General features: G+C 42.8%; 1 protein-coding gene across 1 annotated transcript in view; it reads right to left on the bottom strand.

Moving 5' to 3' along the window:
- Nucleotides 1–26,960, bottom strand: part of LOC308515666 (sulfotransferase 1C4-like) — a gene marked incomplete at both ends in the record, with an annotated part of 38,429 nt that extends 11,469 nt beyond the window's left edge. Inside the window, 6 exons of the mRNA XM_081086183.1 lie at nt 1,062–1,236; nt 5,067–5,161; nt 8,573–8,699; nt 12,859–12,956; nt 22,482–22,604; nt 26,783–26,960. Of these exons, the coding sequence (XP_080942309.1) occupies nt 1,062–1,236; nt 5,067–5,161; nt 8,573–8,699; nt 12,859–12,956; nt 22,482–22,604; nt 26,783–26,960 (796 nt within the window). The remainder of the gene's footprint in view (nt 1–1,061; nt 1,237–5,066; nt 5,162–8,572; nt 8,700–12,858; nt 12,957–22,481; nt 22,605–26,782) is intronic.
- Nucleotides 26,961–27,600: the final 640 nt, after the last annotated feature.

Here is a 27,600-nt window from a genome sequence, read left to right as displayed (position 1 = left end):
AGGCAGAGGGTGGAGGTACAGCCGCTGGGATGATAGAAAGCTGGCTGTGCTGTCTATCACCCTGCAACCCCATGAATCTTTGGTGAAAATATTAACGTCACAAAGTTCTTGGCAGGCATAGAATTCCAGTGGAAACTAGTGAAGAGATCTTATGCATCTGATGTCCATATTAGCCTGGGCAGAAAAGCAGGACATCCTAAGGAAACTAACCTCGAGGAATTCTCAGAAATCTCGAAGCGGGATCTGAACTCTCATAGTCCCTAAAATAAATAGGTGCTGGCACCATGTTCCCCTCAATCTCTGAAGGGCGGGGAGGTCCCAGTTCCATCCGGTTTACATGAGTAGTAGTATTAGGATGAAGGTAGCTTATTGTCAAAATTTTTTTTAAAAAAGAAGATAGAAATCATATCAAGTATTTTTTCCAACCACAATTGTATGAAACTAGAAAACAATAATTTATGGGTATTTCACAAATATTTGAAATTTAAAGCATACTTCTGCACAACTGATGGGTCAAAGAAGAAATCAAAAGGACATAAAAATACCTTTAAACAAATGAAAGTGGAAACACAACATACCAAAAACTACAGGATGCTGCAAAAAAACACTTCTAAGAAGAAAGTGCACAGTGTGATAAATGCCTACATTGGGAAACAAAAATATATCAAATAGGCGACCTAGTTTGACATCTCAAGAAGCCAGAATACTAGTTTGAGAGAAATACTAGCTTCCCAGAGATTAAAGACTTTACTTGAGAAATAGTTTTCGGTCAAATACATTTTTGAAGCTCTGAGTTAACAAAATTAAACAAATTTCTTCTCAGAAAATGTAATATGTTCATGTTCTTTAAAGGGGGCAGTGTATGTTTAAGTTTGTAGTTTCCCACATTTCTCTGTGAAACATGCAACATGGTCTAGGTCCCTTAATAAGGCTTTGAAGAACTCACTTCAGAAAACACTGTACATAGTGATTCACTGAGCTTGAATGTTAGGAAACCATTTTATAAATTGATAATGTTTTTCTTTTTATCAGAGGAAATACAAAGTGCATTTATACATCACCTTTTCTCATGAATGGAGAAAGACGATGATTCATTTTAACATCATTTATGTAGTTGGTCATGGGGTTCCTTTTCATTACATCAAATGAAGTGTTATGGACAATTTTGTCTAAAATCTCTTCTTTTAGGTTCTTCCCCAGGAATTCCATAACTTTTCTAATTTCACGTTTTGGGTCCTATGGGGGAGAGTAGAAGAAATGTAGTAGATGTTTTTTATATCTTAGGAAAAAAATGTAACAACGAACAAATCTTAAAGAATTAAGCATTGGAATAATGGTTAAACCATTTAAAGATCTATTAGTTTATGTTTAAAAGTAATTCTAACAAAAGTAATTCCACATTTAAATTTATGAATGTAAAATCAATAAGCTTGTACATATAAAGTGCAATTGTATTAAAACCAGTTGTGTTTCATACTGTGCAATAGCTGATGCTAAGAGAATAGGCTGAAAATTGTTTTATTTGGGAAGGTTATTATTTTCCTTCACTTTTACAGGTAGCAGATAAGAAGCTATTTGAGAGAACAGGTAACAGTCATTCAAAATAAACAAGATATGTCTCCTCCTTGTGATTGGAGAAACACACATACAGAGCCCATGTTTCTCTGGCTTTGATGTCTGATGACTCTGGATCATTGCTTATTCCTGACTCTGGACATGTTGGGTATACCTGTTTAATGATGGACTTTTTGAGAGCGCCTTACACTCTGCAATGGGTTCCTGCCTCATCCAAAAGTGAAGAAGAGGGGTCTGGCCCCCATTCACTGTGGCTCTTTCAAATAGACAGAGGGCTATGCTGAGGGAAGCAGAGGGCGATGCTGATACTTAGGAAAGCTGCAGAGAGAAAGTATGGCACCAGCCAAACATTTGGAAGGAAAGAAGCAATACATTATTTCTACCCAGAGTAGAAGAAGAAAAGAGAGGCCATGGTTAATGAAGGAAATCCATGTCATAAACCAAGGCTTGGAGAACCATGGACCAGTCAGGGCTACATTTGCCAGGCATTTATTTTACATATAAATTTATGACAGACTTTGAACCAGAGATTATACATGTTGCTAATGGGGATCTTATTTAAAATGACAAAACTTGAGGAGAAACCAAGATGGCGGCATAGGTTAACGCCAGAGATTGCTGCCTCGAACAACCACTTCAGAGATATAACTAAAGGACAGAACAGACATCATTCAGAACCACAGGAAGGCTGGCTGAGTGGAAATTCTACAACTAGGAGGAAAGAGAATATCATACCCAGACTCAGAGGAGGCACAGTGCTGAAGTGAAATACTCAGGTGGGGAGTGTGCGCGCGGAGAGGGCTGGCGGTGGAGGGCGCGGTTGTTGTTTTCAATCAGGAGGGAGTTTCAGACTCTGAGCTCCAGATCTGGGCGAGTCTCTAGGGACCCAGACTCAAACGGGAGAAGCGGGACTGTCTGGCTTTGGTCAGAACTCGAAGGCAGCTTTCTCTCCGAGGTTTGCAGCAGTTGCTGGGACTCTGAGAGGCAGATCCCCTAGGGACGGAACTGAGAGCAGCCATAACTGCTTGCTCTGGCCCACCCTGTAGATCCCCGGGGACCCGCCCCGCCCAAGCCCTGCACAGAGCCATTTGCCAGATAGCCTCAGGCAAAGGCTAGATTAGCACCGCCCTAGAGATCCAGCACAGAAGCTCTCCCACTGCAGACACAGCTGACTCTCATAGCCAGTTAGCCTGGAGGTCAAATCACCCCTGGTATTACCGACAATAATCAAGGCTTAACTACACGACTGCGCACAAAGACCACTAGGGGGTGCACCAAGAAAAGATAAAAAAATGCGGAGACAAAGAAACAGGACGCAAATGTCAGAAATGGAAGATATAGAGCTCAAAACCACACTTTTAAGGTCTCTCAAGAACTGTCTAGAACAGCCGTGGGCAAACTACGGCCCGCGGGCCGGATCCAGCCGTTTGAAATGAATAAAACTAAAAAAAAAAAAAGACCGTACCCTTTTATGTAATGATGTTTACTTTGAATTTATATTAGTTCACACAAACACTCCATCCATGCTTTTGTTCCAGCCCTCCGGTCCAGTTTAAGAACCCATTGTGGCCCTCGAGTCAAAAAGTTTGCCCACCCCTGGTCTAGAAGCTGCCGATAAACTTAGTAAGGCCCTCGAAAAGACTGGTGAGACCGCCGATAAATGTAGTGAGATCCTCAAGAAATCTAATGAGACCCTCGATGTTATGATAAAGAACCAACTAGAAATTAAGCATACACTGACTGAAATAAAGAATATTATACAGACACCCAACAGCAGACCAGAGGAGCGCAAGAATCAAGTCAAAGATTCAAAACACAAAGAAGCAAAAAACACCCAACTGGAAAAGAAAAATGAAAAAAGAATCCGAAAATATGAAGATAGTGTAAGGAGCCTCTGGGACAGCTTCAAGCGTACCAACATCAGAATTATAGGGGTGCCAGAAGATGAGAGAGAGCAAGATATTGAAAACCTATTTGAAGAAATCATGACAGAAAACTTCCCCCACCTGGTGAAAGAAATAGACTTACAGGTCCAGGAAGCGCAGAGAACCCCAAACAAAAGGAATCCAAAGAGGACCACACCAAGACACATCATAATTAAAATGCCAAGAGCAAAAGACAAAGAGAGAATCTTAAAAGCAGCAAGAGAAAGAAACTCAGTTACCTACAAGGGAATACCCATACGACTGTCAGCTGATTTCTCAACAGAAACTTTGCAGGCCAGAAGGGAATGGCAAGAAATATTCAAAGTGATGAATACCAAGAACCTACAACCAAGATTACTTTATCCAGCAAAGCTATCATTCAGAACGGAAGGTCAGATAAAGAGCTTCACAGATAAGGAAAAGCTAAAGGAGTTCATCACCACCAAACCAGTATTATATGAAATGCTGAAAGGTATCCTTTAAGAAGAGGAAGAAGAAAAAGGTAAAGATACAAATTATGAACAACAAATATGCATCTATCAACAAGTGAATCTAAGAATCAAGTGAATAAATAATCTGGTGATCATAATAGAATCAGGGACATAGAAAGGGAATGAACTGACTATTCTTGGGGGGGAAAGGGGTGTGGGAGATGCGGAAAGAGACTGGACAAAAATCATGCACCTATGGAAGAGGACAGTGGGTGGGGAGTGAGGGCGTAGGGTGGGGTGGGAACTGGGAGGAGGGGAGTGATGGGGGGAAAAAAGAGGAACAAATGTAATAATCTGAACAATAAAGATTTAATTAAAAAAAATAAAAAATAAAATAAAATGACAAAACTTATTTTAAATATTTATTATTATTATTTTTAATCCTCACCTGAGAATATTTTTCCATTGATTTTTAGAGAGAGGGAAAGACAGAGAGAAATATCAATGTGAGAGACACACACCAATTGGTTGCATCCTGCATACACCCTGACCAGGGCCTGGGCCAGGGAGGAGCCTGCAATTGAGATATGTGCCCTTGACCAGAATCAAACCGAGGACCCTTTGGACTGCAGTCCGATGCTCTATCCACTGAGCCAAACAGGCTAGAGTGACAAAACTTCAATATACTTTTTAAAAAAGTGAACAAATTAAAACAACTCTAGTCTTCCTCAGTACTTCTTTCCTGTTAAGAGTCCTAATTCTTTTTCTTGAAAGTCAGAACAAATGATGGGGGGAGGTAGAGATCCTGGAAGGAGGAACCTTGAGAGCTAAAGAGGGAAAAATCTTGTGGCTCAAACAGAAGACCTCTTCCATGCTTCTGAATGAGGTGGGAATTGGCCCTAGAGTACAGGGAGGCTAGCAGGAAGAAACAGGCTGTGGAGTAAGGTAGCTACTATACTGGTACCATGTTTGGCATTTTGTATGTCACATGGCAAGGTGGTTGAAGAAGTTGAAGGTGGCATGCAAAATATTTTGCATAGATAAACTTTTATATGTTACTTTCCTTCATTGTTGTCTTGGATCTGTAACTCAGAAAAAAAATTCTGTGAAGTCAAAATTCAAGTATATTTCTTACTTTCATCATTTCTTCATAGAAGAGATAGAGAATGGGGTGACTCTCTTTCTTCTTCCACCAGCCTTTCACATGATCAAACCAGGAACCCCATACCACTGGAAGGAAAACACATAAGTGAGAGTAGGAAAAGACAGAAGAGAAAATGAGTTGTTTCCTCAGAATACAAATGGAAGGTGTGCTTGGTCAACACAAGAGCAGAAGAACTTACTTTTTATACATCCTATATCCATATTCTGTATTACTTTTCTTCCTTTTGGAAGCTGGCAAGATTACACTCAGGCTCTAGAGCCTACTGGGTTTGAATCTCAGTCCTGACATAGCTGTATGACCCTGGGCCAGTTACTTAACCTCTCTTAGCCTCAGTTATTTTAATTCTCATCTCTGAAAGAGAATCAATAATAGTACCTATGTCATAAGATAATATTAGGATGTATTAATTTATTCTGCAGAGCCTACTATGTGTTCAGCACCATCCTAGGTATTGGGGATAGAGCAGTGGACAAGACAGGTGGGAAAGCCCTATTCTGGAAGTGCATCTTGTAGGGGAGACAAATGAGATGAATGTGAAATACGTAGTATATGAGATCATAATACATGTTTAGGAGAAAAAAGAAATCAGAGAAGGAGAGGGGAAATGTTGCATTTATGTAGAAGGTTTAAATATTCATAGTCTTGCCAGAGAAGGATTCTTTGAGAAGGCAAGATTGCATAAAAACCTGAAGAAGGAAAGTGCATTCCTGGGCAGCGGAACAGCAAGGTAAAGTGCTGGGGCAGAAACTGCCTTGTGTTTGAGGTATAGCAAGGCTGCCAATGGGACTAGGACAGACTAAGAGAGGGGCAAAGGAACAGGAGAAAAAATGTGAGCAGAAAGGAGGCTCAACCCTACGGGCCTTATGGGTCACAGTTTTCACTCTGAGTGAAATGGAATGGCGTTGGTGGGCTTTGAGCTGAAGAATGAAGTGGTCTGACTTCCCTTTTAATAGAATCCCCTTGGTTTCTGTGTGTAAAATAGATTGGAGCTTGGCAAGATCAGAAGCTGAGAGATGGGACAGGGGCTATTCATTTTTCCAGGGAAGGTGTGATGGTAGATTTGACCAAAGTGGTTGGAGAAGTGCTCAGGATAGGTAAGATTCTAGATATAGTTTGAAGGTAGGGTTAACAGATTTGCTGTTGGATTGGGTGGGGTGAGTAAGAAAGAAAGAGGTTCAAGATAAGTTCAAGATTTTAGGCATAAGAAACTTAAAGCACAGTCACAATTAACTAAGATGTGAAAGCCTCCAGAAGGAAAGACAAACGTTTGGATTTGGACATGTGAAGTCTGAGATGCCTCATAGTCATCCAAATGGAGAAGTCAGTGAGGCAGCTGGGTCTATGTACCCAACACAGGGTGGAGGCCAAGAATAGAAGTGCAAATCTGTGGATCATCAGCAGATGGATGACATTTGAAACTAGGAGATGATTGGGATAATCCCAAATCTGCTTCATCAGGACTCTCTCTCTCTCTCTCTCTCTCTCTCTCTCTCTCTCTCTCCCTCCCCCCCCCCCCCCCCTTTCTGTAGAGGAGAACCCTCCAAGGTTTTGATTTCCAAGATTTCAGCATGGTGTACAATTTAACCTCACATAGGACAAGGAGTTGGAACTACACTCAGCTCTAATTTAGAAAGATCCATCTATACATCACCCCAGTCCCATGTTCTCAAATTCTTCAACTACATCACTTCTTTGTGGCTCATTCTTTGTCAAAAGCATCTGACATCACTGTTAGAACATCCACTGTGAATTTGCTGAAGACATTAAATCAGTAAAAATACCTCAGGGTATAAATGGATCATTCTCAAAATGTATCTTATAAGGAGCAAATTAGCAATAATAGCTTTTGTCATTTAGGATTATAGAAATCAAATGGCAATTAAAGGCATATTTTCACACTTTACTGTAGACCAGTGGAAAAGAATACTTTAAAAATATTGTTATTGATTTCAAAGAGAAAGGGAGAGGGAGAAAGGTAGAAATGTCAATGATGAGAGAGAATCATTATTGGCTGCTTTCTACATGCCCCACAATCCAGGCATGTGCCCTGACCCAGAATCTGAATCTAATTCGTAGGTCACACTCAACCTGTGAACCACACTGGCCAGGCATGGAAAAAAATATTTTATCAGATTTATTCATAATTATTTCAGAGGTATAGGACTCAACTATAGGAGAACTGTAGAGGGCAATTATTTCTTCATAGATCAATATAAATAATTAGCAAAAGGATTTCAGACATAAATTTTGAGCTTAAATAACCAAGTAATGTAGTGCTTAGGTTTTAATCATGCAAAACTGCCAATTCAAGCTGCAAAGTACAAAACAATCTGCTCTTATATTATATTATACCTCCCAAAGGGTATAAACTTGAAAAGGTTTGCTTAAATTATTTTTTAATGTTTGAAAAATCTTGTTCCTATGAAATATTTAGATATACAAAAGAGTAGAGGCAATAGTATAATGACTGTCCATGAACCCATTACCCAGTTTCAATAATTTAATCACTTTTTAAAAATATATATATTTTTTATTGATTTCAGAGAGGAAGGGAGAGGGAGAGAGAGATAGAAACATCAATGATGAGACAGAATCATTGATTGGTTGCCTCCTGCACACCCCCTACAGAGCATTGAGCCTGCAACCTGAGCATGTGCCCTTGAGTAGCATGTGCTCTTCAGTCAGCCGGCTGACTGCTCTATCCACTGAGCCAAACCAGCTAGGGCAATTTAATCACTTTTTAATGTTCTTCAGGAGAAGGACTGATGTATTAAAAGGTCTAGTAGTATTTGAGATTTAGGAAAACATCAAGAATCTTGTGGTAACTTAGTTTTGACACTGGAAGCATGATTGCAAGGCCATACATTTCTGCACATGTAGTTTGTTATTTCGAAGCACCATGGGCCACCATGTTACAAACTCATGATGGTCACGGTTAGAAAACTTGATCATGCACAAAACCTTTCTCTCCAGTTGAACATGTAAGTAATTGGGAAGACTTTAACATGGCAGCCAAATACACAGGATTTGAGCTTAATTAGTCCTGCCTATATTCAAATTCTAGTCCCTACTCTTGCTAACAGGGTAATCATCAGTTCTGTAAACTCAGTCTCAATTTCACCACCTGTGAATTATGGATATTATTACTGTAAAGATTAAACAAGCAAATTCATGTAAACCATTTAGTATAGGTTTAGAGTTGGAACCAACTTTTATTATAGCTGCTTTCCCTACAGTACAGTTTTGGCTTTATTCAGTGAACATATTGTCATTGGACACAGATACACATACAATGACAAGTAGCCAGAGCTATGCCACATCTCTCAGGAATGTTGCCTCTTGTCTTCCACTCCCTGTAATCAGAGTTTCTTCTGTGAGTGAATTTTATGGAGAGAATTTTATAGAAAGAAGAATTTTATGAGGAAACTTTATCCTCTGCAGACATGAGTAAGACTGGTTCCTTCCATTTGGCTTACCTTTGCCTGACAGGAATGTTTCAAAGTACTCATCCCAGCTTCCTGGGTCTGGGAGTCCTTTGTTCATCTTTTGAAAATAGTAGTAGGACACCATGTTGTCTTTGACATTCCTTGCCACATAAATTATCTAAAGTGGTCAGAAGAATTAAAATGTAAATTAAAAAAAAAAGATTTAGAAATTGAGCATTTAACGTGCATAGTACCTGTCTGTGTCCACAGACCAAGTTCTAAAGGCCACAAATACATTTTTGTTCTCTTCCACTCATCATCCCATCAGCCAGTATAAAATTGTAAATATGCAAATCTGATCAAGTGGCTCCCTTGTGTAAAATTTCAATATCTGTTCATTGCTCTTAGTATTAAGTATAAGGCCCTGTGTGATCTGTCTCTCAGCCAGCTCTCTAACTTCCTTTTGCTCACTCCTTCCGCAGTACACTCCTTTTCAGTTCTCTGATCTTTGTGGCCATTGTTTTCAATGTGTGCTATTCTGCCATTCCTCCCTTAAACCAGGAGGTCTTACACTGATGGACATCAAGAGTACTGTGCCTCTCCTTTAAGTCGCAAGCAAAATGTTGTATAGGTGTGTACTTTGATAGAAGTGAAGACATGACTTATTTCAGATTCTCAGCAGGGTCTGTGATCACTAAAACTTAAAAACCTTTAATTTAAATGTTGGGGTTTTTTTTTTGAGCTCTGTTTGAAGCCTACATTTAATCTTATTTTGTTCACTTTTTTTGCACCTTCTTCTGTTGCTCTAAATTACATATATTTATGACAGATTTGTTCCCAACACATACCACTCTCCTAAGCTACATGCTTTTATATCTATACCTGAATGCCTTTCAGGCATTTCAGATTTAATGGGCTCAAAATTAAATTCATACTCAGATAAACTTACTCTTCCTCCTTCGTTCACTTTTTTTCATTAACGGTACCACTACCAAACAATTAAAATCACAAAATCATACTAGATGCTTCTTTTTTAAACTCTTCCAAGCCAATCCTTGACCAAGTATGTAGATTCTGTCTTTTCTTTACATTTGGAATTCATCTCCTTACTGCCCATATTTAATTTTTTAAATTTATTTTTAAAATTAAATTTATTGGGGTAACATTGATTAATAACATTATATAAATTTCAGGTATACAGTTCTATAATACATCATCTGTACACTTCATTGTGTGCTCATCACCCAAAGTCTAGTCTCTGTCACCATGTATTTGACTCCCTTTAATCTCTTCATCCTAATTCAAGTCTTCCTAATTCCTTTTCTGGACTATTGCCACCATCTCCTCATTGATATCCATTCATTCTTTTTTTATTTTTTTATTGCTTAAAGTATTTCAAAGGGTATTACATATGTGTCCTTTTTTCCATTCAGTCTTGCCCCAGTCCTTCCTTCCTTCCTTCCTTCCTTCCTTCCTTCCTTCCTTCCTTCCTTCCTTCCTTCCTTCCTTCCTTCTCTCTCTCTCTCTCTCTCTCTCTCTCTCTCTCTCTCTCTCTCTCTCTCTCTTTCTTTCTTTCTTTCCCTCCCTCCCTCGCCGCTCCCTCCCTTCCTTCTCACCAGAGGATATTTTTTCGTTGATTTTTAGAGAGAGTGAAAGAAAGAGGGTGAGACAGAGAGAAATATCGATTTGAGAGAAAAACATTGATTCGTTGCCTCCTGCATGCACCCCAACCAAGGCCAGGGCTGGGTAGGAGCCTACAACTACGTATATGCCCTTGACCGGAACTCAACCTAGAACCCTTTGGTCCACAGTCCGATGCTCTATCCACAGAGCCAAACTGGCTAGGGAACCCAGTCTTTTTGCCCCTCCACATTGCCATGTCCATATGGGATCTTTCTAAAATGTAAATGGAATCATTCATTTTCTTGTTCAAATTCTTCTATGTGACCCAAGCAGCCTATATGGTCCAAACATTTAGCATGGCAACAAGGTCCTTCACTTATGACTCCAACCTTTCAGGCTTCATTTCTGGCCTTAAATGTACTTTTTAAGTACAAGAGTCATGGCTCCTACCCATCTGGTAAATTGGAATGCTCTCCCATCTCTCATCACTTGGCAATTTCCTATTTACTTCTCATGATCCTCTCCTCTGTAACCCTTGCCAACCCGCCTTGTCAAGGAGTTAAGTACTCTCATTTTTCTGTCCTCAGAACACCTTACCCAGTTCTTATGGTGTTTTACTGTTACCCCCAACTCAGCTCTGGTTCTGTCTATACTACCAATATATTGACATTGGTCTTTAGTCATTTTCCCCCCCTGGACCCAGATCTACACAGAAAGATATGCAAGGTAGAGTGATTAGGCTCTGGATACACCCAGGGATGGTATAAGCTGTGGCTCTTGACAAGACTGTTAAAAGACACAGAACTATTCCATGGAGAGGGAAGGCCAAGGACTCCTTTGGCTAAGTGCCAAGAGCACGTCTGCAGATTCTCTGTAGGTAAGCAGTTCTTTAGACTACAAGTCAGCAAATGTTTTCTTGGGGCTCTGAAAGAGTTGTAATGAGATTTTAGGGACCAACTCATGATATATGACAAATTGCCAGTTATAAAAACAGTCATGGGCTTTTTTTTTCCTGGTAAGTGCGTTGTCCACTGTTATAGAGAAGACAGGCAAGATGGCGGTGGGCTGCAGCTCTGGGAATGGAGGTGAAGGGGCACAGGGCTTTCCCCATCAGCAGAAGTGGGTGTGGGATCCAGATAACAGGATGAGCAGTGGGAAGAAAGCAAAATAAACATCTCAAAAGTCTTTCTCTAATACCCTTCGCCACAAAAATCATACTGACCTTGATTACAGTGTATTTCCCATGAGTCAATCTTCTCATTCCCAGGCATGGCTGAGGCCCAGGTCTCCCCTGAGCAACCAGGACAGAAGCCCTGCTTTTCTGTGCTATTCCCACTTCAGTTCACCCCGATCCATTCAGCGCCTCAGCCCAAATCCTTCAACTCATCCCAGACTCCTTTCAGACTCTCAACCCCATAGCCGGCAAACTGCGGCTCGCGAGCCACATGTGGCTCTTTGGCCCCTTGAATGTGGCTCTTCCACAAAATACCATGTGTAGGCATGCATACAGTGCGATTGAAACTTCGTGGCCCATGTGCAGAAGTCAGTTTTCGGCCTGGGCGAGTCTATTTTGAAGAAGTACTGTTGATATTTGGCTCTGTTGACTAATGAGTTTGCCGACCACTGCCATAGCCTGTCTGACAGCAATTTCTTTCAGAACTACTTTCAAAATATATGGAAATTCTATCCATTCCTCCCCTTGTCCCACTGCTGTCCACTCTGTCAGCTGCTAGCCAAATCTCTGAGAAACCTAAAATAGATCATGTCCTTAGCCTGCTTTAAAACAACAACAGCAAAAAACAACAGTCATGGGGATATAAAGTACAGCATAGGGATTATAATCAACAATATTGTAACAATTATGTGGTGTTAGATGGGTACTAGACTTATTTGAGTGATGACTTTGTAAGTTACATAAATGTCTAATTACTATGTTACACACCTGGAACTAATATAATATTGTATGTAAACTGTAATTGAAAAATAAAAAGATGTATATGAAAATCAATTTGTACCCCTATAGACTTCAATATATAAAATAATTTTTATGTTTATAAAAATTTGACAAAATTATTTGGTTTTATATCAGGTCTCAGAATGTTTAGAACTTGTAGGCACCCTTAGAGGCTTGAAAGAGGCAATTTAGCTACAAGTGAAATAAAGTGAGAAGATAGTGGAGCCCTTGGTTTTTAAGATTCCACCAATGAAATCTTCTGATAACTTAAATAAATACTCATCTCCTCAAGGCTAGGAGCAGACCAACAGAGTACAAGCTTAAGAAGAACGTTGTGGTTGTAGGAGGCACAGAGTAGGCAGCATAGGGTAGTGAAAAGATCATGGGTTGTCAAGTCAGGAAGACCCGGATTTGCAGCCCATCACTTCTATCTTCCAGGTGTTTATCATTGGACAAGTTGTGTGACATCTCTGAGCTGTAGTGTGCTCATCTTTATTCCCCTTTATGGCATTACTGAGGGGCTGAGGATGCTCAGAACCAAAGCTAATAGATTTTGGTCCTCTCCCTCTTCTCCATGTAGGTGTAAACTAAGCCCATCCTTATCAATGAGAAATAAAGAACATGGAAGATAATTGCAGGTCTCATGATCTATTCCTTGGTGCTCCTGGTAGACACAGCATGGGGATGACTAGACCATTGTTCTAACACAATATTCTTATGAGGAATATTCATCTATGACTATTTTCTGCTTCAAACTTACCTTACAGTTTTTCTCCCAGAAGGATGGAGGTAGTAGTTGCACAGGAAGATGAGTTTTCAGTGTCCTCGGGGAAGGCATTGCATTAGCCTGGTCAATTCCTGAAAAATTATACTGGCTTATTACTTACTTTTTAAAAAGTTGTTATTTCTTATGCAATTGATTGTGTCGTTTTTTTCAGATATGACTTTTGAGTTTAATGTCATGTTTAGCCCTTTGTCACTCTGAGATGGTAAGAGCATTCTTCCCTGTTTTCTTTTAGTACTTAGTACATTGTGTTTCATTTTGTATGTTAAAATCTTTGATACATTGGCCTTCACTTGGTGTCTTATTTACTACTAGAGGCCCGGTGCATGAATTTGTGCATGGCAGTGGGGGGGGGGGGGTTGAGGGGAGGAGGGACCAAAGGAGGTTGGTTGCTGGCCCTGAGGAGGGAGCCAGCCCTCGACCCCCAGGGGAAAGGGGCCGAATCTGCCATCATCCACCCCTGGTTCCCCAACCCAGCCCAGGCCCAAAGGCCCCAGAGGGATCGGGAGAGGTGGCGATGGTTGCCAGGCTGGATGCAGAAGGAACGAACGCTGGATGCTGACACCACTGCCCTGAGCACCTTGCGGTTTCCTGCCTCCCCCCATTATTCCCTCACCACTGTACTGCCACTGTAGTGGGTGGGCGGCTCCCAAGGAAGAGAGAGGATGGGAGTGAGACAAACTCTTGTGTCTAGGGCTGACTTTCAATAGATAGCAGCGAGGGAGCTGCTCTGCTATGTATGCAACCCCAACCCAGAAACAAGTCTGTACGATGGTTTAGCAGCAGGGGTCGATGAGGGCCGGGTGGCCAGGGGGAAGGGGCTGCAGGAGGTTGGCTGTGGGAGCGCACTGACCACCAGGGGGCAGCTCCTACATTGAGCATCTGGCCCCTGTTAGTCAGTGTGTGTCATAGCGACTGGTCCTTCCGGTCATTCAATCGTAATGGTTACTTAGGCATACACACACACACACACACACACACACACATATATATATGTGTATATATATATATACATATATATATATATATATATATATATATATATATATATGGAGAGAGAGAGAGAGAGAGAGAGAGAGAGAGAGAGAGAGAGAGAGTCCCCCCTATCTGTTTCTCATCTCATTAACCTTCGCTAACTACAGCAGTATTGCTCAGCATTAGGGGTTGTTGATACAGATACAAAAGGGGACATTGGTCATAGATCATCCAGAGCATGCCTACATTATATTTTAAAGTTACTATTCAAATAAAATAATAAAGAAATTCTTGTAGAGTTCTTGAGGCCTTCCAAATATGTGCCCACAGATGGCCTCTAAGATCAAACCCAAATTACTTAGTGTGACCTAGAATACTTTTCAAAATTGGTCCCCAGGTATTTATAACCCTCACTTTTGCCACTTTTCTTCAAGCATCCTGGTTTGACACTAACCAAGCTCTTTTGAAAACATGGCACATGTTAGGCTAATTCAAAAAACAAAAAGGATAAAACAATGACCATTAATTTGTTAATTCACTTTTCAAAGATGAGTTCATAAGTCAGTTGTTTTAAATTAAATAAGAATGAATTCTGGTAGAAACAGTATTATTAAAAACTAGAGGCCCAGTGCATGGATTCGTGCACCGGTGGGGTCCCTCAGCCTGGCCTGCACCCTCTCACAATCTGTGACCCCTCAGGAGATACTGGAAGTCTGACATCCCCCGAGGATGTAGCAGTGCACAAAGCAGCAGGTGGTGTCTGCTGCTGCCACTCAGTAGCACTGTTGTGGAGGCGGGAGAGGCTCACGCCACTGCAGCTGCGCTTGCCAGCCGTGAGCCCGGTTTCTGGTTGAGTGGTGCTCCCGCTGTGGGAGCATACTGACCACCAGGGGGCAGCTCCTGCATTAAGCATCTTCCCCCTGGTGGTCAGTGCACATCATAGCTACTGGTCAACCAGTTGCTTAGGCTTTTATATATATACTAGAGGCCTGGTGCATGAAATTTGTGTGTGTGTGTGGGGGGGAGTCCCTCAGCCCAGCCTGAACTCTCTCCAATCCAGGACCTCTTGGGGGATGTCCGACTGCTTGTTTAGACTCAATCCTGCAGTTGGACATCCCTCTCACAATCAGGGACCACTGGCTCCTAACCGCTCACCTGCCTACCTGATTGCCCCTAACCACTCTACCTGTCTGCCTGATTGCCCCTAACCACTGTGCCTGCTGACCTGATCGCCCCTAACCACCTCTGCCTACCGGCCTGATTGTCCCCAACTACCCCCCATGCCAGCCTGATTGCCCCCAACTGGCCCCCTGATGGCCTGATTGCCCCCAACTGCCCTCCCCTGCTGGCATGATCCCTCTATTTTTTTTTTTTACTTTCTTCTTTGGCATGATCCCTCTGACTGCTCTCCCCTGATGGCCTGATCGCCCCCAACTGCTCTCCCCTGCCAGCCTGATCACCCCTAACCACCTCTGCCTCAGCCCCGCCACCATGGCTTTGTCAGGAAGGACGTCAGAAGGTCTCCGGAAGGTCTCTTGGTCTAATTAGCATATTACTCTTTTATTAGTATAGATGTTATGCCACTAATTTAATAAAAATTGTCTGCAAATTATGCTTACACTGGAAGTGAATCAGTTATCAATTTTATTTTAATCATCACTATTGGTGTACCCTGTAGGTATAAAATTTGGCTTCCACACTGTCAGCATTTCTTGGGGGCCAGACTTCGGAGACTTCATAGATAGTTCGGAGGTCTTTGGCCTTGCTCTGAAGTTACTGGGCTGCCCAAGTTATCACTCAAGGTGGTGAATTTTTCTACATTATCTTGGTCTTTTTCTGAATCATTTTTATTCAGTTCCTCATTTGACCTGTGATAATGGCCACATATTGTTGGTTTTATAGCTTTCGTAGGTTTTCTTGAATGGGTAGGAATTTTTGGAAAGGCTCCTTTCCTTGAATTCCCTTAAAGACATCTTTTCAGCCCCATGGATGTCTTTAGTACCTGGAAGGACAACAGAGTGAGCACAGAAGGACATTGGTTTGTGGGGAAATAGCTGGGATGAAAGGGAAAAAAGTCTTCATGAGAAAAAGTATGGGTTGAGGATGGAATCTGCCAGGCAAGACCAGGGAACCTTGGGGATATGCCACTAAAGAAGAGGATAAGTTTGGGTGTGGTCCTTTCATCCTGGATACTGGACCTGGGTTAACAGGGCGTATTCCTCTTTTACCTTCTTTTGGTGAATGGGGTTGGTTGTTACATAACTGTGCTAGGAGTTTGTGGTTTCCTGGTCATCTTCACCATGTCAAAATTTCCCAGGGCCCTACCCAGGCCTCCTGAACATATGCTTTTCTCTAGGACAATGAGGGGCTGCACCCCCTAGGCTTTAATTAATCAGGAAGCCTCTCCTCCAGCTAATGGTAGCTCTGGGAGAGAAATTTAGACATCATAGAGCACCATCCTGACACTTCCATGGGGAGGGGTGAGGAGACCAAGATGCTTTGGTAAGAGAAAGGGAGCATTTCTTTAGCACTCCTAAGCCTTCTCGAACTTATTGACCCCACGTTCAATTCTGATGGGTCACATGGTAGGGAGATGATGCTTCCTAAACGTTTCCCTAGGCTACCCATTTCAGTGGTTCATTGTTCTTTCTCATCCTTCACCATTACCTAGTTTTCATAAGATTTACCTAAAATCTTTTCAAGGTAATGTGACTGTCTCTGTGGAGATGTGAATCATCCTGCTTCCCTAGTACAGGTTGCTCTTATGCACCTTGAAAACCATTCACTTCTTGGCTACTACCAGAGAAATTTTTCCTCTCACCCCCCTTTTTCTACGGTCCATGTGGCTCTCCCTAGGTTTCTGTTTTCAAGGTTGAAATCATTGCCTTTAGACTGTCTTTAATGAATAGAGTTGCTCAGCTGGTTATCTTAGCTCTGTTTAAAATCTTGGGGGTGATTATAGTAGGTATAGTATCTAGATTTGGGGTTTAACAGTATAAGGTGAATGAGGCAGGAATTTAAATTCCCGAAGTTGCGCTTCCTGTTTGTATGTTGAAAACTGCACCTCCCCCCAACCCTACCTCCTCAGGGAACTCGGGTAGTCAGACCCTTGGTCTGAGGATTGCAGACTCAGGTTCATAAAGGACAGGAGGCCCAAGCCCTGTCAAAGTATGGATCAGAAGGAGGGCTAAAGGACCCTACAGAATCCATATCAGCCCCTGCCATCTGGCTTTGGAATTGCTGGGCTTGGTACTGGATGTGACCTACACTGACTTCCTGCAGAGGACTCAGGGCAGTGAGGCCTTGATCTGAGGAGTCCAGCCTTGGGTCAACAGAGGGAGGATCCCAGGACCTGCCAGGGCTCAAGGTGAGGAACATGAGGGAGGAGAGAGGGAGCCTGGACCCTAGAAAAAAATCATCCCACCCAGGGCAGATGACAACAGGTGATTTCTGTATCCGGGTCTCAGAGACTCGGGGGTTTGGTATAGGGAGCAGGACCTCAGATATGCAGAGACTGGCCCAAGTCCTGCCAGAGTCAAGGTGAGGACCCCAAGGAAACACTAAAGGGATTCTGGATGCCACAACAGAGGGGACCCTACCAAAGCCCTCCCCCGGTGTAAGCCCTGGGAGTCCCCAGAGTGGGATGACAATGACAGGCAATTTCTGCAACTGGGCCTCAGAGACTTGGGGGCTTTAGTATAGGGAGCAGGACCTCAGACACACAGAGGACTGGCCCAAGTCCTGCCAGAGTCAACATTAGGATTTTGCGACCTTGCATCACATAACAGAGGGGACCCTACAGAAGCCCACCCTTGCTGTCAGCCCTGGGAGTGCCCAGGGTGGAATGACCACTTGCAGTATTTCCTGACTTCCACAAACGGGTCTGAGAGATCCTGGGAACATGGTATCAGGAAAAAAGCCTCTGGTCCACAGAGGGGAGGACCCAGGTTCTGCTGGAGTCAACCGCTGAGGCAGCAGACCACCCAGGCTGGAGGCTAACAACTTTGCAGCATCCACCTTGCCCTGCCCTGCTCACCCCCCGCCTGGCGTTCAGTGAAGCCTTTGGTCATTTTGGACGTTACGGACCCTGGATCTTTATATATAGAGATATAGACTAGAGGCCCGGTGCACAAAAATTCATGCACTCACGGGGAAAGAGGATCCCTCAGCATGGCCTGTGCCCTCTCACAGTCTGGGACCCCTCAGGTCCCCCAGAGACCAGACAGGACCTAAGCTGCAGTTGGACACCTTTAGCGCTGCAGAGGAGGTGGCTGTGGAGGAGGTGGGAGAGGTTCCCTTCACCGCCACTGCACTCTCAGTTGTCAGCTCAGCTGTGGCTGAGCAGATCTCCCCCTGTGGGAGCACACTGACCACCAGGGGAAGCTCCTGCATTGAGTGTCTGCCCCTGGTGGTCAGTGCACATCATAGAGACCAGTTGTTCCTGATCATTCTGCCATTAAGGTCAATTTGCATATTACTCTTTTATTACATAGGATGACCAGGTTCCATCAGAGTCTATTTAACTCCATCCTATACCTCAAATACATAAATTTGGAGTAGTCCATACAGGAGATTATATATATGTTAGTAGCATGACTTTAGAAATGGAATTCTTGAGTTCAGATCTTGGCTTAGTTACCTATTAGTTATGAACCTTGAGCAAATCATAACCTCTGTGTTTCAGTTTCTTCATTTCTTACATGGGTATAAAATAGCAACTACCTCACAAGTGTGTTGTGAAGATTAAAACACTACATGGAAAGTGTTTAGAATAATGCCTGGCATGTGGTAAGTGCTATAAAAATCTTAGTTGTGGCTATACCATTTATTATTTTTTCCATTAAAAGTGCATTGTGGGAGAAGAACCAAGATAGCGGCATAGCCATAACCACATCAAAATTACAACTAAAATAAACAACAACTATCATCCAGAACTGCAGGAAAGCTGGCTGAGTGGAAGTACTGCAACTACAGAGGTAAAGAAGAAAGCACACTGAGACTGGTAGGAGGTGTGGAGGCACAGAACGAGCTGGTCTGGCACCTGGATGTGCTGCTTTTTCAATCGGGAGGGAGATCGCTTCTGTGGAGGCCACTTGGAGGAGTGAGGGGTCCCATCCCCACACCAGACCCCCAGCCCAGGGTCCCAAAGCGGGGGAAAGAAGTACCTATGGGCAATAAAAACTATGGACTGTGAATACCAGTGCAGATTGGGGCTGAGTGACGTATAGGCTGCTGGAGACCCAGCTACTCCACTTAAAAGGCCGGCACCGGGAGCTGAACTTACAAGCTCCTGCTTGCTCTGACCTCCAGTGCTGGGCAAGGCTCTGGGGGACCCAGACACATATGGGGAGAAACTAGACTGTCTGGCATCAGGAAAGGAACTCTGGGGCAGCATTCTTCTAGAAGAAGGTGCTTGCAGGGGTCATTGTCCCTGTGCTGGGACCTCCCCAGTGGAGGGCTGACTGGCAGCCATTTCTGTTTGCTCCACTCTGGTGATTCCCTGAGATCCCACCCCACCCAATTTACAACCCCATCCAAGCTGTGCACAGCAGCTTTTGCATATGAATGGTCTGTCCTTTGTCAGCCTAAAACCTGTCAAACAAGCTGCAGCTGGGTTAGAGAGTCCCAAAGCTATCAATAAAAGGCCCAAGGCCGGCACCAGCCTGCCTTGCTTCACAGCTAGGCCTCACCTGGGCACTTCCAAACCCAATACAAAGAGGAGGAATCTGCAGATCTCTCTGTAGCTCCTGCTGGATAGCCCCAGGCAGTGGCTGACTTTGCACCTCCCTGGAGATCCAAGAGCCAGTGTACCCAGTGGTTAGTTTGAGACCGTACCAGATTACAACTCTTCACATCCATAAGCAACACATTCAAGGGGCAGACTCAGTGAGCACCAAAGTCCTACTGAAGAGTGTCTCCTGTGCAGCAGCTCTCCCACTGTAGTAGCAGCTGGTCCCCACAGCCAATTGACCTGGAGGTCAATTCCTTGTAGCGACACCAAAAGCAAACAAAGTGCAACTACAAAAAAACTGTGTACACAGCCAACACAGGAGTGCACCAAGAGTGTCCACCTCAGGTGACTGTGGAGGCTGAGACATTGGGCCCAATAGGACACTTACTACACAAGGCCACTCTATCAACTTAAGGAGATTTAGCAGCTACCCAATACATAGAAACAAACACAGGGAATCAGCAAAAATGTGAACAAAGAAACGTGTCACAAATTAAAGAAATGGAAGAAAGCAAACTACTGGATATAGAGTTCAAAACCACAATTATAAGGTTACTCAAGAATCTTCTAGAAACCTCCAAGGAACTTAGTGAGACCTTCAAGGATCTTAGTGAGAATGCCAAAAAAAATGGAAAAGGGCCAGTCAGAAATTAAGCATACACTGACTGAAATAAAAAATAATATACAGTGTTTCAACAGTAGACTAGAGGATCCTGAGAATCAAGTCAATGATTTGAAATATGAGGAAGCAAAAAACATCCAACCAGAAGACCAAAAAGAAAAAAGAATCCAAAAATATGAGGATAGTGTAAGGAGCCTCTGGGACAACTTCAAGCATACCAACATCTGAATAATGGGGGTGCCAGAAGAAGAGAGAGAGCAAGATATTGAAAACCTATTTGAAGAAATAATAACAGAAAAAACTTCCCCTACCTGGTGAAAGAAATAGACTTACAAGTCCAGGAAGTACAGAGAACCCCAAACAAAAGGAATCCAAAGAGGACCACACCAAGACACATCATAATTAAAATGCCAAGGGCAAAAGACAAAGAGAGAATCTTAAAAGCAGCAAGAGAAAAACAGTTAGTTACCTACAAGGGAGTGCCCATATGACTGTCACCTGATTTCTCAACAGAAGCTATGCAGGCCAGAAGGAAGTGGCAAGAAATATTCAAAGTGATGAATAGCAAGAACCTACAACCAAGATTACTCTACCCAGCAAAGCTATCATTTAGAATTGAAGGTCAGATAAAGAGTTTCACAGACAAGAAAAAGCTTCATCACCACCAAACCAGTATTATATGAAATACTGAAGGGTATTATTTAAGAAGAGGAAGAAGAAGAAAAAGGTAAAGATAAAAAATTATGAACAACGAAGTGACAACAAATATATATCTATCAACAAGTGAATCTAAAAATCGAATGAATAAAAAATATGATGAACAGAATAAACTGGTGAATGGAATAGACTCAGGGGCATGGAAATGAAACAGACTGATGATTCTCAGAAGGAAGCGGGTGTGGGGGGTGTGGGAAGAGAATAGACAAAGAACTTATATGCATGTATGCACTACCTATGGATATAGACAATAGGGTGGCAAGGGCCTGGGGTGGGATGGTAACTGAGTGGAGAGGAGCTATGGGGGGAGAAAAGAGGGGCATCTGTAATAATCTCAACAATAAAGATTGAAAAAAACATTTTAAATCCTATATAATATAGAGCTAATATGCTAATTAGACCAGATGTCAGTGGAAAAACCTTCTGTAACGACCTTCTGGACGACCTTCATTATTTATTAAGGTAATAAAAATAAAAACATAAAGAGATACCATTTCATGTTAGGATGGTTATGGTCAAAGAGTTGGACAATAATAAATGTTGGAACCCTCATATATACAGTTGCTTGTGGGGAACAGTTAGGCAGTTCCTCAAAAAGTTAAACATAGAGTTACTGTATGAACCAGCAAATCAACTCTTAGGTATACACACAAGAGAGTTGAAAACATATGTCTACCCAAAAAACTTGTAACTGAATGTTCATAGCAGCATTATTCAAAATAACCAAATAGTGGAATCAATTCAAGTATCCATTAGTTAATGAATGGATAAACAAAATGTGGTATATCCATACAATGGAGTGTTATTTAACCACAAAAAAGAATAAATACTGATATATGGTACATGATGACCTTGAAAACATTATGCTAAGTAAAAGAGTCTAGACACAAAAGGCTATGTATTATGTAATTCCATTTAGACGAAATATCCAAGAAAGGCAAAGACATACAGACAAAAAGTAGAGTAGTGGTGGCCAGGGGCTGGGGAAAGAGGAAATAGAGAATGATTGCTAATGGATACAGGGTTTTTTGTTTGTTTTGTTTTAATATTCTGGAATAAGATAGGGATGATGGTTGCACAATCATGTAAATATACTAAAAACTACTGAAAAGTGTAACTTTAAAAGGCTGAATTTTATGGTATGTGAATTATATCTTAAAAATAGAGTAATAAATTTTATTTTAAAAAAAGTGCATTGTGAATTCTTACTTTGAATACTGGTGTCCTTGGTGCCAGGCTTCCCTGACCTTGGCCTTGGCACTGGGGTCCCACATGTAAAAGCAGGAGCTCTATTGGGGGACATTCCTTGGCACTTGTAACTCACTGACACTTCATTTAATAGGGAGATAGTGTTTCTCTACTAAGTATTAAGGCTAAATAAGTTAAGGGACTTATCTAGATTTGCACAAGAAAAGATAACTTTTATTCAGTGTTTAGAATTGGGGACCAAAAGAAGTTTTTCATTTTTTTAGTGTAGTAGACTTTCAGAGTCTCTACTCCCAAATTCCCATCTTTATGTAAAGTTTATGATTTTTTTTTATATTGGAGACTTACCAGAGTTTGTTGTTCTTACCCACTCCAAGAAAGGTTGTCGAAGATGTATGGGAGCCCGTTTGCTCTTCTCAATATCTCCGTTGTTCTGTATCAAATCTACAATTTCTTGTGTCCACGTAGTTCCTAAGAGTAGAATGAAGAACCAAGGAACTAATTATTAATCTTCTGCAATTTACAATTTAGAAACAGCTTGTCTACAGCAGGAATTAATTTGTCTATCAATACTGCATTTATGTTACTTTACTATGTTGAATTGAAACCAATTATTAAGATCTTCTCACCAAAAAGGAAAGAAATGTGACATTCATTTTTATCTTTCAATGATGTGTTTTTGAAAATCTAAATATGCATTGTATTTTTAGAAAACGATTATATAAATAATTATTATATGTAATAATAGGGGTTTATTTTTAAAATATTTCCATTTGAGGAAAATCACAGAAATTCACAACCACTCACTTTTACAATTAAACCCTTGCTGCTAATAAATAATTTTGTTTCCCGTCTGGTTATTTTTTCTTTTTAGAAACATGAAATTGTTCCAATGTGAAAAGGAAAGAAATTTAGAAAGGGAAAGTACGAATTACAAATAATCCACAAACTGGAGGAATATAGATTGAATTAATTTCTCTTTAAAAGGAAAAGAAAGACTCAATGTAATATTAAACAACTACAAGAAGGTTGAATTGGTTTTAAATGGAAAAATAACCTTTGTTCCATTTGGGGTTAATATTTCTTTCTTTCTATAGACTCATCTACTAACTGCTTAATGATTTGGGGTGGGGAGGGCGGTTCCTCTCACACCCGAGCCCCCTTGGCCTCTACAGTGTTCAGCCTCCCAGAAAATCTCCCCCTGATTGACTTCTGGGACATGTGGGTGACCTGGTCTTATTTCTCAGGGAGAAAGCATGGTGGTTTGGATGTGTATGAGGCTGTGGAATCTGATGGACTCCAATACTATCTCTGGTATGCATGATTTGGGTGGTTTTGATACATTATATAAATTTCATTGAGCCACCAATTATTCTCATGTGTTTTAAGAATTAGAAAATAGGCAGAACCCAACTTACAGTCAGCACTAAATAAATATTAAATGTTTTATTTTTTTTTTACTGTGTTGATGTTAGTATACCTGGAGGGCCAGAACCAGTACATGTGAGAGCATCTTGCTCAGGTAACCTGAGGGGGAGAAAGGTGCTATTCTTGTCATGGTACCCTCATGTGGGTTTCCTGAGGTCCTAGTTCCCCTTTCCCTAGTACCTTGATGATGGTCCCTGGGTGCTGTCCAATGGTCCCCATCTAGACTCTACTCTGGTGCCATATCTGCTCAGCTCCTGGTTGGTTTCTACTCTGAACTAAAACCAATTTCTCCTGCTTCCCCCCCTGGAATCAGAATTTGCTTCAACTTTGACAGTTTTGTTGCCTCTTTGTCAATTTATTGTCCTAACTCCATGTTTGGGTCTGCCAGATACAGGTTACTGGATCTGCTGACTTTCCTGGATTCTGAGGGTGGCTGAGCCCCTCAAAGGAAGTGCCCTCCTCCTTTGCAGACTCTGCTTCTAGACTTGGCTTTGCTGTTGTAGACATTGTGAGCATCTCAGGAAACTCAGACTCCCTTAGTGGTTGGTCCAGACCATCCAAGGGCTTCTGACAGACTTCCTTGCCTCATACTCCAGACTTGCCTTGCAATTAATCCTGTTTATAGGGGGTGCACATCATGCCTCACACTCACCACTAATTATTCCCTCTAGCTCCAGGAGAGCTAAATCCCACTAGTCCAGTGATGTGAACCTATGACACACGTGTCAGAGGTGACACACGAACTCATTTTTTTGGTTGATTTTTCTTTGTTAAATGGCATCCTATCTAATAAAAGACAAATAGGGTAATTAACCGTATCTCTGATATGCTTCCCATTGGCTAATCAGCAGGATATGCAAATTAACTGCCAACAAAGATGGTGGCCCGCAGCCATGCAGCTGAAGCGAACAGGATGCTTGCTTGCTCCAGTGATGGAGGAAGCCAAGCTTCCCCGCCTGCCACAGCTCGGCTCTGAGCCTGAAAGCAACAACTCCGAAAGCAACTATGTTTCAATTATAGAAGCTAAACAAACACCAGATACCTGCTTTCAGCCAGCCGAGGTCTCAGAGCTGGAACTGCAACAGTGTTTCAATTATAGAAGCCAAACAAACCCCAGATACCTGCTTTCAGCAGCCAAGGCCTCAAGCTAGAGCCGGGCCTCAGAGCTGGAGCTGGCTCTCAGCTCCAGTGACAGCTATAGAAGATAAATAAATCCCAGAATAAAAAGAAAAAAGAAAAAAAGGAGAGGTTGGGAGCTTCAGTCACCCACCAGCCTGAAAACAGCCCTCAGCCCCTCACCCAGACTGGCCAGGCACCCCAGTGGGGACACCCACCCTGAAGGGGGTGCGACCAGATGCAAACAGCCATCATCCCCTCACCCAGGGTGGCCAGGCACCCCAGCAGGACCCCACCCTGATCTGGGACACCCTTCAGGGCAAACCAGCCGGCCCCCACCCATGCACCAGGCCTCTATCCTATATAGTAAAAGGGTAATATGCAAACTGACCCTAACAGCAGAAAGACTGGGAATGACTAGTCACTATGACACACACTGACCACTAGGGGGCAGATGCTCAATGCAGGAGCTGCCCTCTGGTGGTCAGGGCGCTCTCACATGGGGAGCTCTGCTCAGCCACAAGCCAAGCTGATGGCTACCAGTACAGCGGTGGTGGTAGGAGCCTCTCCTGCCTCCTCAGCAGCGCTAAGGATGTCTGACTGCAGTTTAGGCCTGCTCCCCCGCTGGCAAGTGGACATCCCCCGAGGGCTGCTGGGCTGCCGGGCTGCCAGAGGAATGTCTGATTGCCATCTTAGGCCAAATCCCCCAGGGAGCAGGCCTAAGCCAGCAAGTGGTCATCCCCTAAGGGGTCCCAGACTGCGAGAGGGCACAGGCCGGGCTGAGGGACACCCCCCCGCACCCCGAGTGCACAAACTTTTGTGCACCGAGCCTCTAGTGTGTGTATGTATGTATGTGTGTGTGTGTGTGTGTGTGTGTATATATATATATATACCTACGTGACCGACCAGTAGCTGTGAGACATTGAAGTTCTGTTGTTTAAGCCACCCAGTACTGGGTTGTAGTTGCCCTATCAGACTAATCAACTACCTGTGTAATAATCACAGTAGTTCAGAGTTTCTTTACGATACTTTCCTTAATCTAAATTAGGACCTGCCAATATTTTCTCATTATTGCTTCCATGTTTATGTGCCTTTAGCACATATTGTAACCAAAGACCTACATCTTTGATTTGCTTAATGATTTAATGTCCTCCAGATTGGATTGTAAATGTCATCAGGGCAAATATAATGAACATTTTGTCTATCACTATGCCTGGTGCTAGTCTCTGGTGTTTAGATGATTCATGAAAAGTTATAATTGAATGGGAAAAATTATTAGTATGCATGTATTGACCTGCAGAATATAATTTAGCTAGTTGTATATCTATACTAATAAAAGGGTAATGTGCTAATTAGGGCGGACGTCTTCCAGATGACATTCCAGACAAAGCCGCAGCGGCTGCAAGGGCTCAGGCTGGCAGTGGCACAAGCAGTGGGGTAATGGGGGCGGCACCTTCCCCTGATACACCAGGTCTCCTCCTGCAGAGGAAGGCCAGACTGTGGCTTAAGCTGAGCCAAGGCAGAGGCGGTTAGGGGCGATCAGGCTGACAGGGGGGCAAGTTAGGGGCGATCAGGCTGGCAGAGGGCCAAGTTAGGGTCGATCAGGCTGGCAGGGAGGGCAAGGTAGGAGTGATCAGGCCAGCAGGGGGGCAAGGTAGGTGCAATCAGGCCAGCAGGCAGAGACAGTTAGGAGTGATCAGGCTGGCAGGGGGGCAAGTTAGGGGTGATCAGGCCAGCAGGCAGAGGCAGTTAAGGGCGATCAGGCAGGCAGGCAGGCAGGCAAGTGGTTAGGAGCCAGTGGTCCCAGATTGTGAGAGGGATGTCTGACTGCCGGTTTAGGCCCGATCCCTGTAAACCAGCAGTCCCCCGAGGGGTCCCATATTGGAGAGGGTGCAGGCCAGGCTGAGGGACCCCCACCCCCGTGATGAATTTCGTGCTCTGGGCCTCTAGTTTTTAATAAATCAAGTACTCTATCTTTAAATAAAACACTCATAGTTTTGTAGAAAAATTTCAGATCTTTTGCCTTTCTATCTGATTTATAGGCAAGTACACTGTTTCACCCCACCCTTGAACTTAGCTGCAATCCTACATGCCTATTTACATACCTGCTTTGGGATAGGAAGCAATGAGCAGGTCGTCAGGCTTGGCTTCAAAATTCCAGATTTTATCCCAACTGTTGCACATATTCTTCTCTAGAACAATCCCATCTACTTGGGAAACTTCTGCTGGGGGTATCAAGGCCCATTCTAACTCCTTTTTCTTCTCCACCTTATCATTAGCCATTCTCTCTATCTTGTCTTGGGTTCCAACAGAGGAACGTGACAAGTAAATGAAAGGACTCACACAGGTTTTATATACTCAGTGCTTTGGAACGGATCTCTAGTCACTTATGATAGGTATGTTTGTTCAGGCAAAAAAGAGGCCTTATTTGCATGGCTCTCTATATCCTGAGTGGAACTGAACAAATAATGCTAGTATTGTGCCAGAATATGCCTTCCTTATAGCCAGGCTCTGGCAGGACTCCGCCTTGATGTTACCAGAAGGAAGAACAGTGAGAAGGCAGCTCAGCCAAGGGGCCTCCCCAGATCCGGGAGGTCGCTTCCTGATCCTGTGGGCACCCACAAAGATAGGAAATTGAGAGGTGCCACTGAAGGAAAACCTGGGGCAAGTCACCAGGAACCACCCTTCCTTTCTTCATCCAAAGTTAGTGATTCTGTGTTCTGAGCTTGTCATCCATGACATTTGGAGGAATACCTTCCCAAGAATGAGAAGAACCGAGCTTCTGTAAACATGCCACCTGTTAGAAGCATATGTTGATGTCACCAGTTTGGACAGTTCACCTTGGAATTCCATCCCAACATCCAAGTCTGAATTTGAGAGTTACTTAATTTTCAAGGCGCTGTGGGTTTTTAAATTTTCTTTA

The sequence above is a fragment of the Myotis nattereri genome (genome assembly GCF_964212035.1).
Source record: "Myotis nattereri genome assembly, chromosome: 3".
NCBI classification, from domain to species: domain Eukaryota; kingdom Metazoa; phylum Chordata; class Mammalia; order Chiroptera; family Vespertilionidae; genus Myotis; species Myotis nattereri.
Note: the sequence above shows the minus strand (reverse complement) of the source record. Positions and strands in the feature narration are given on the sequence as shown.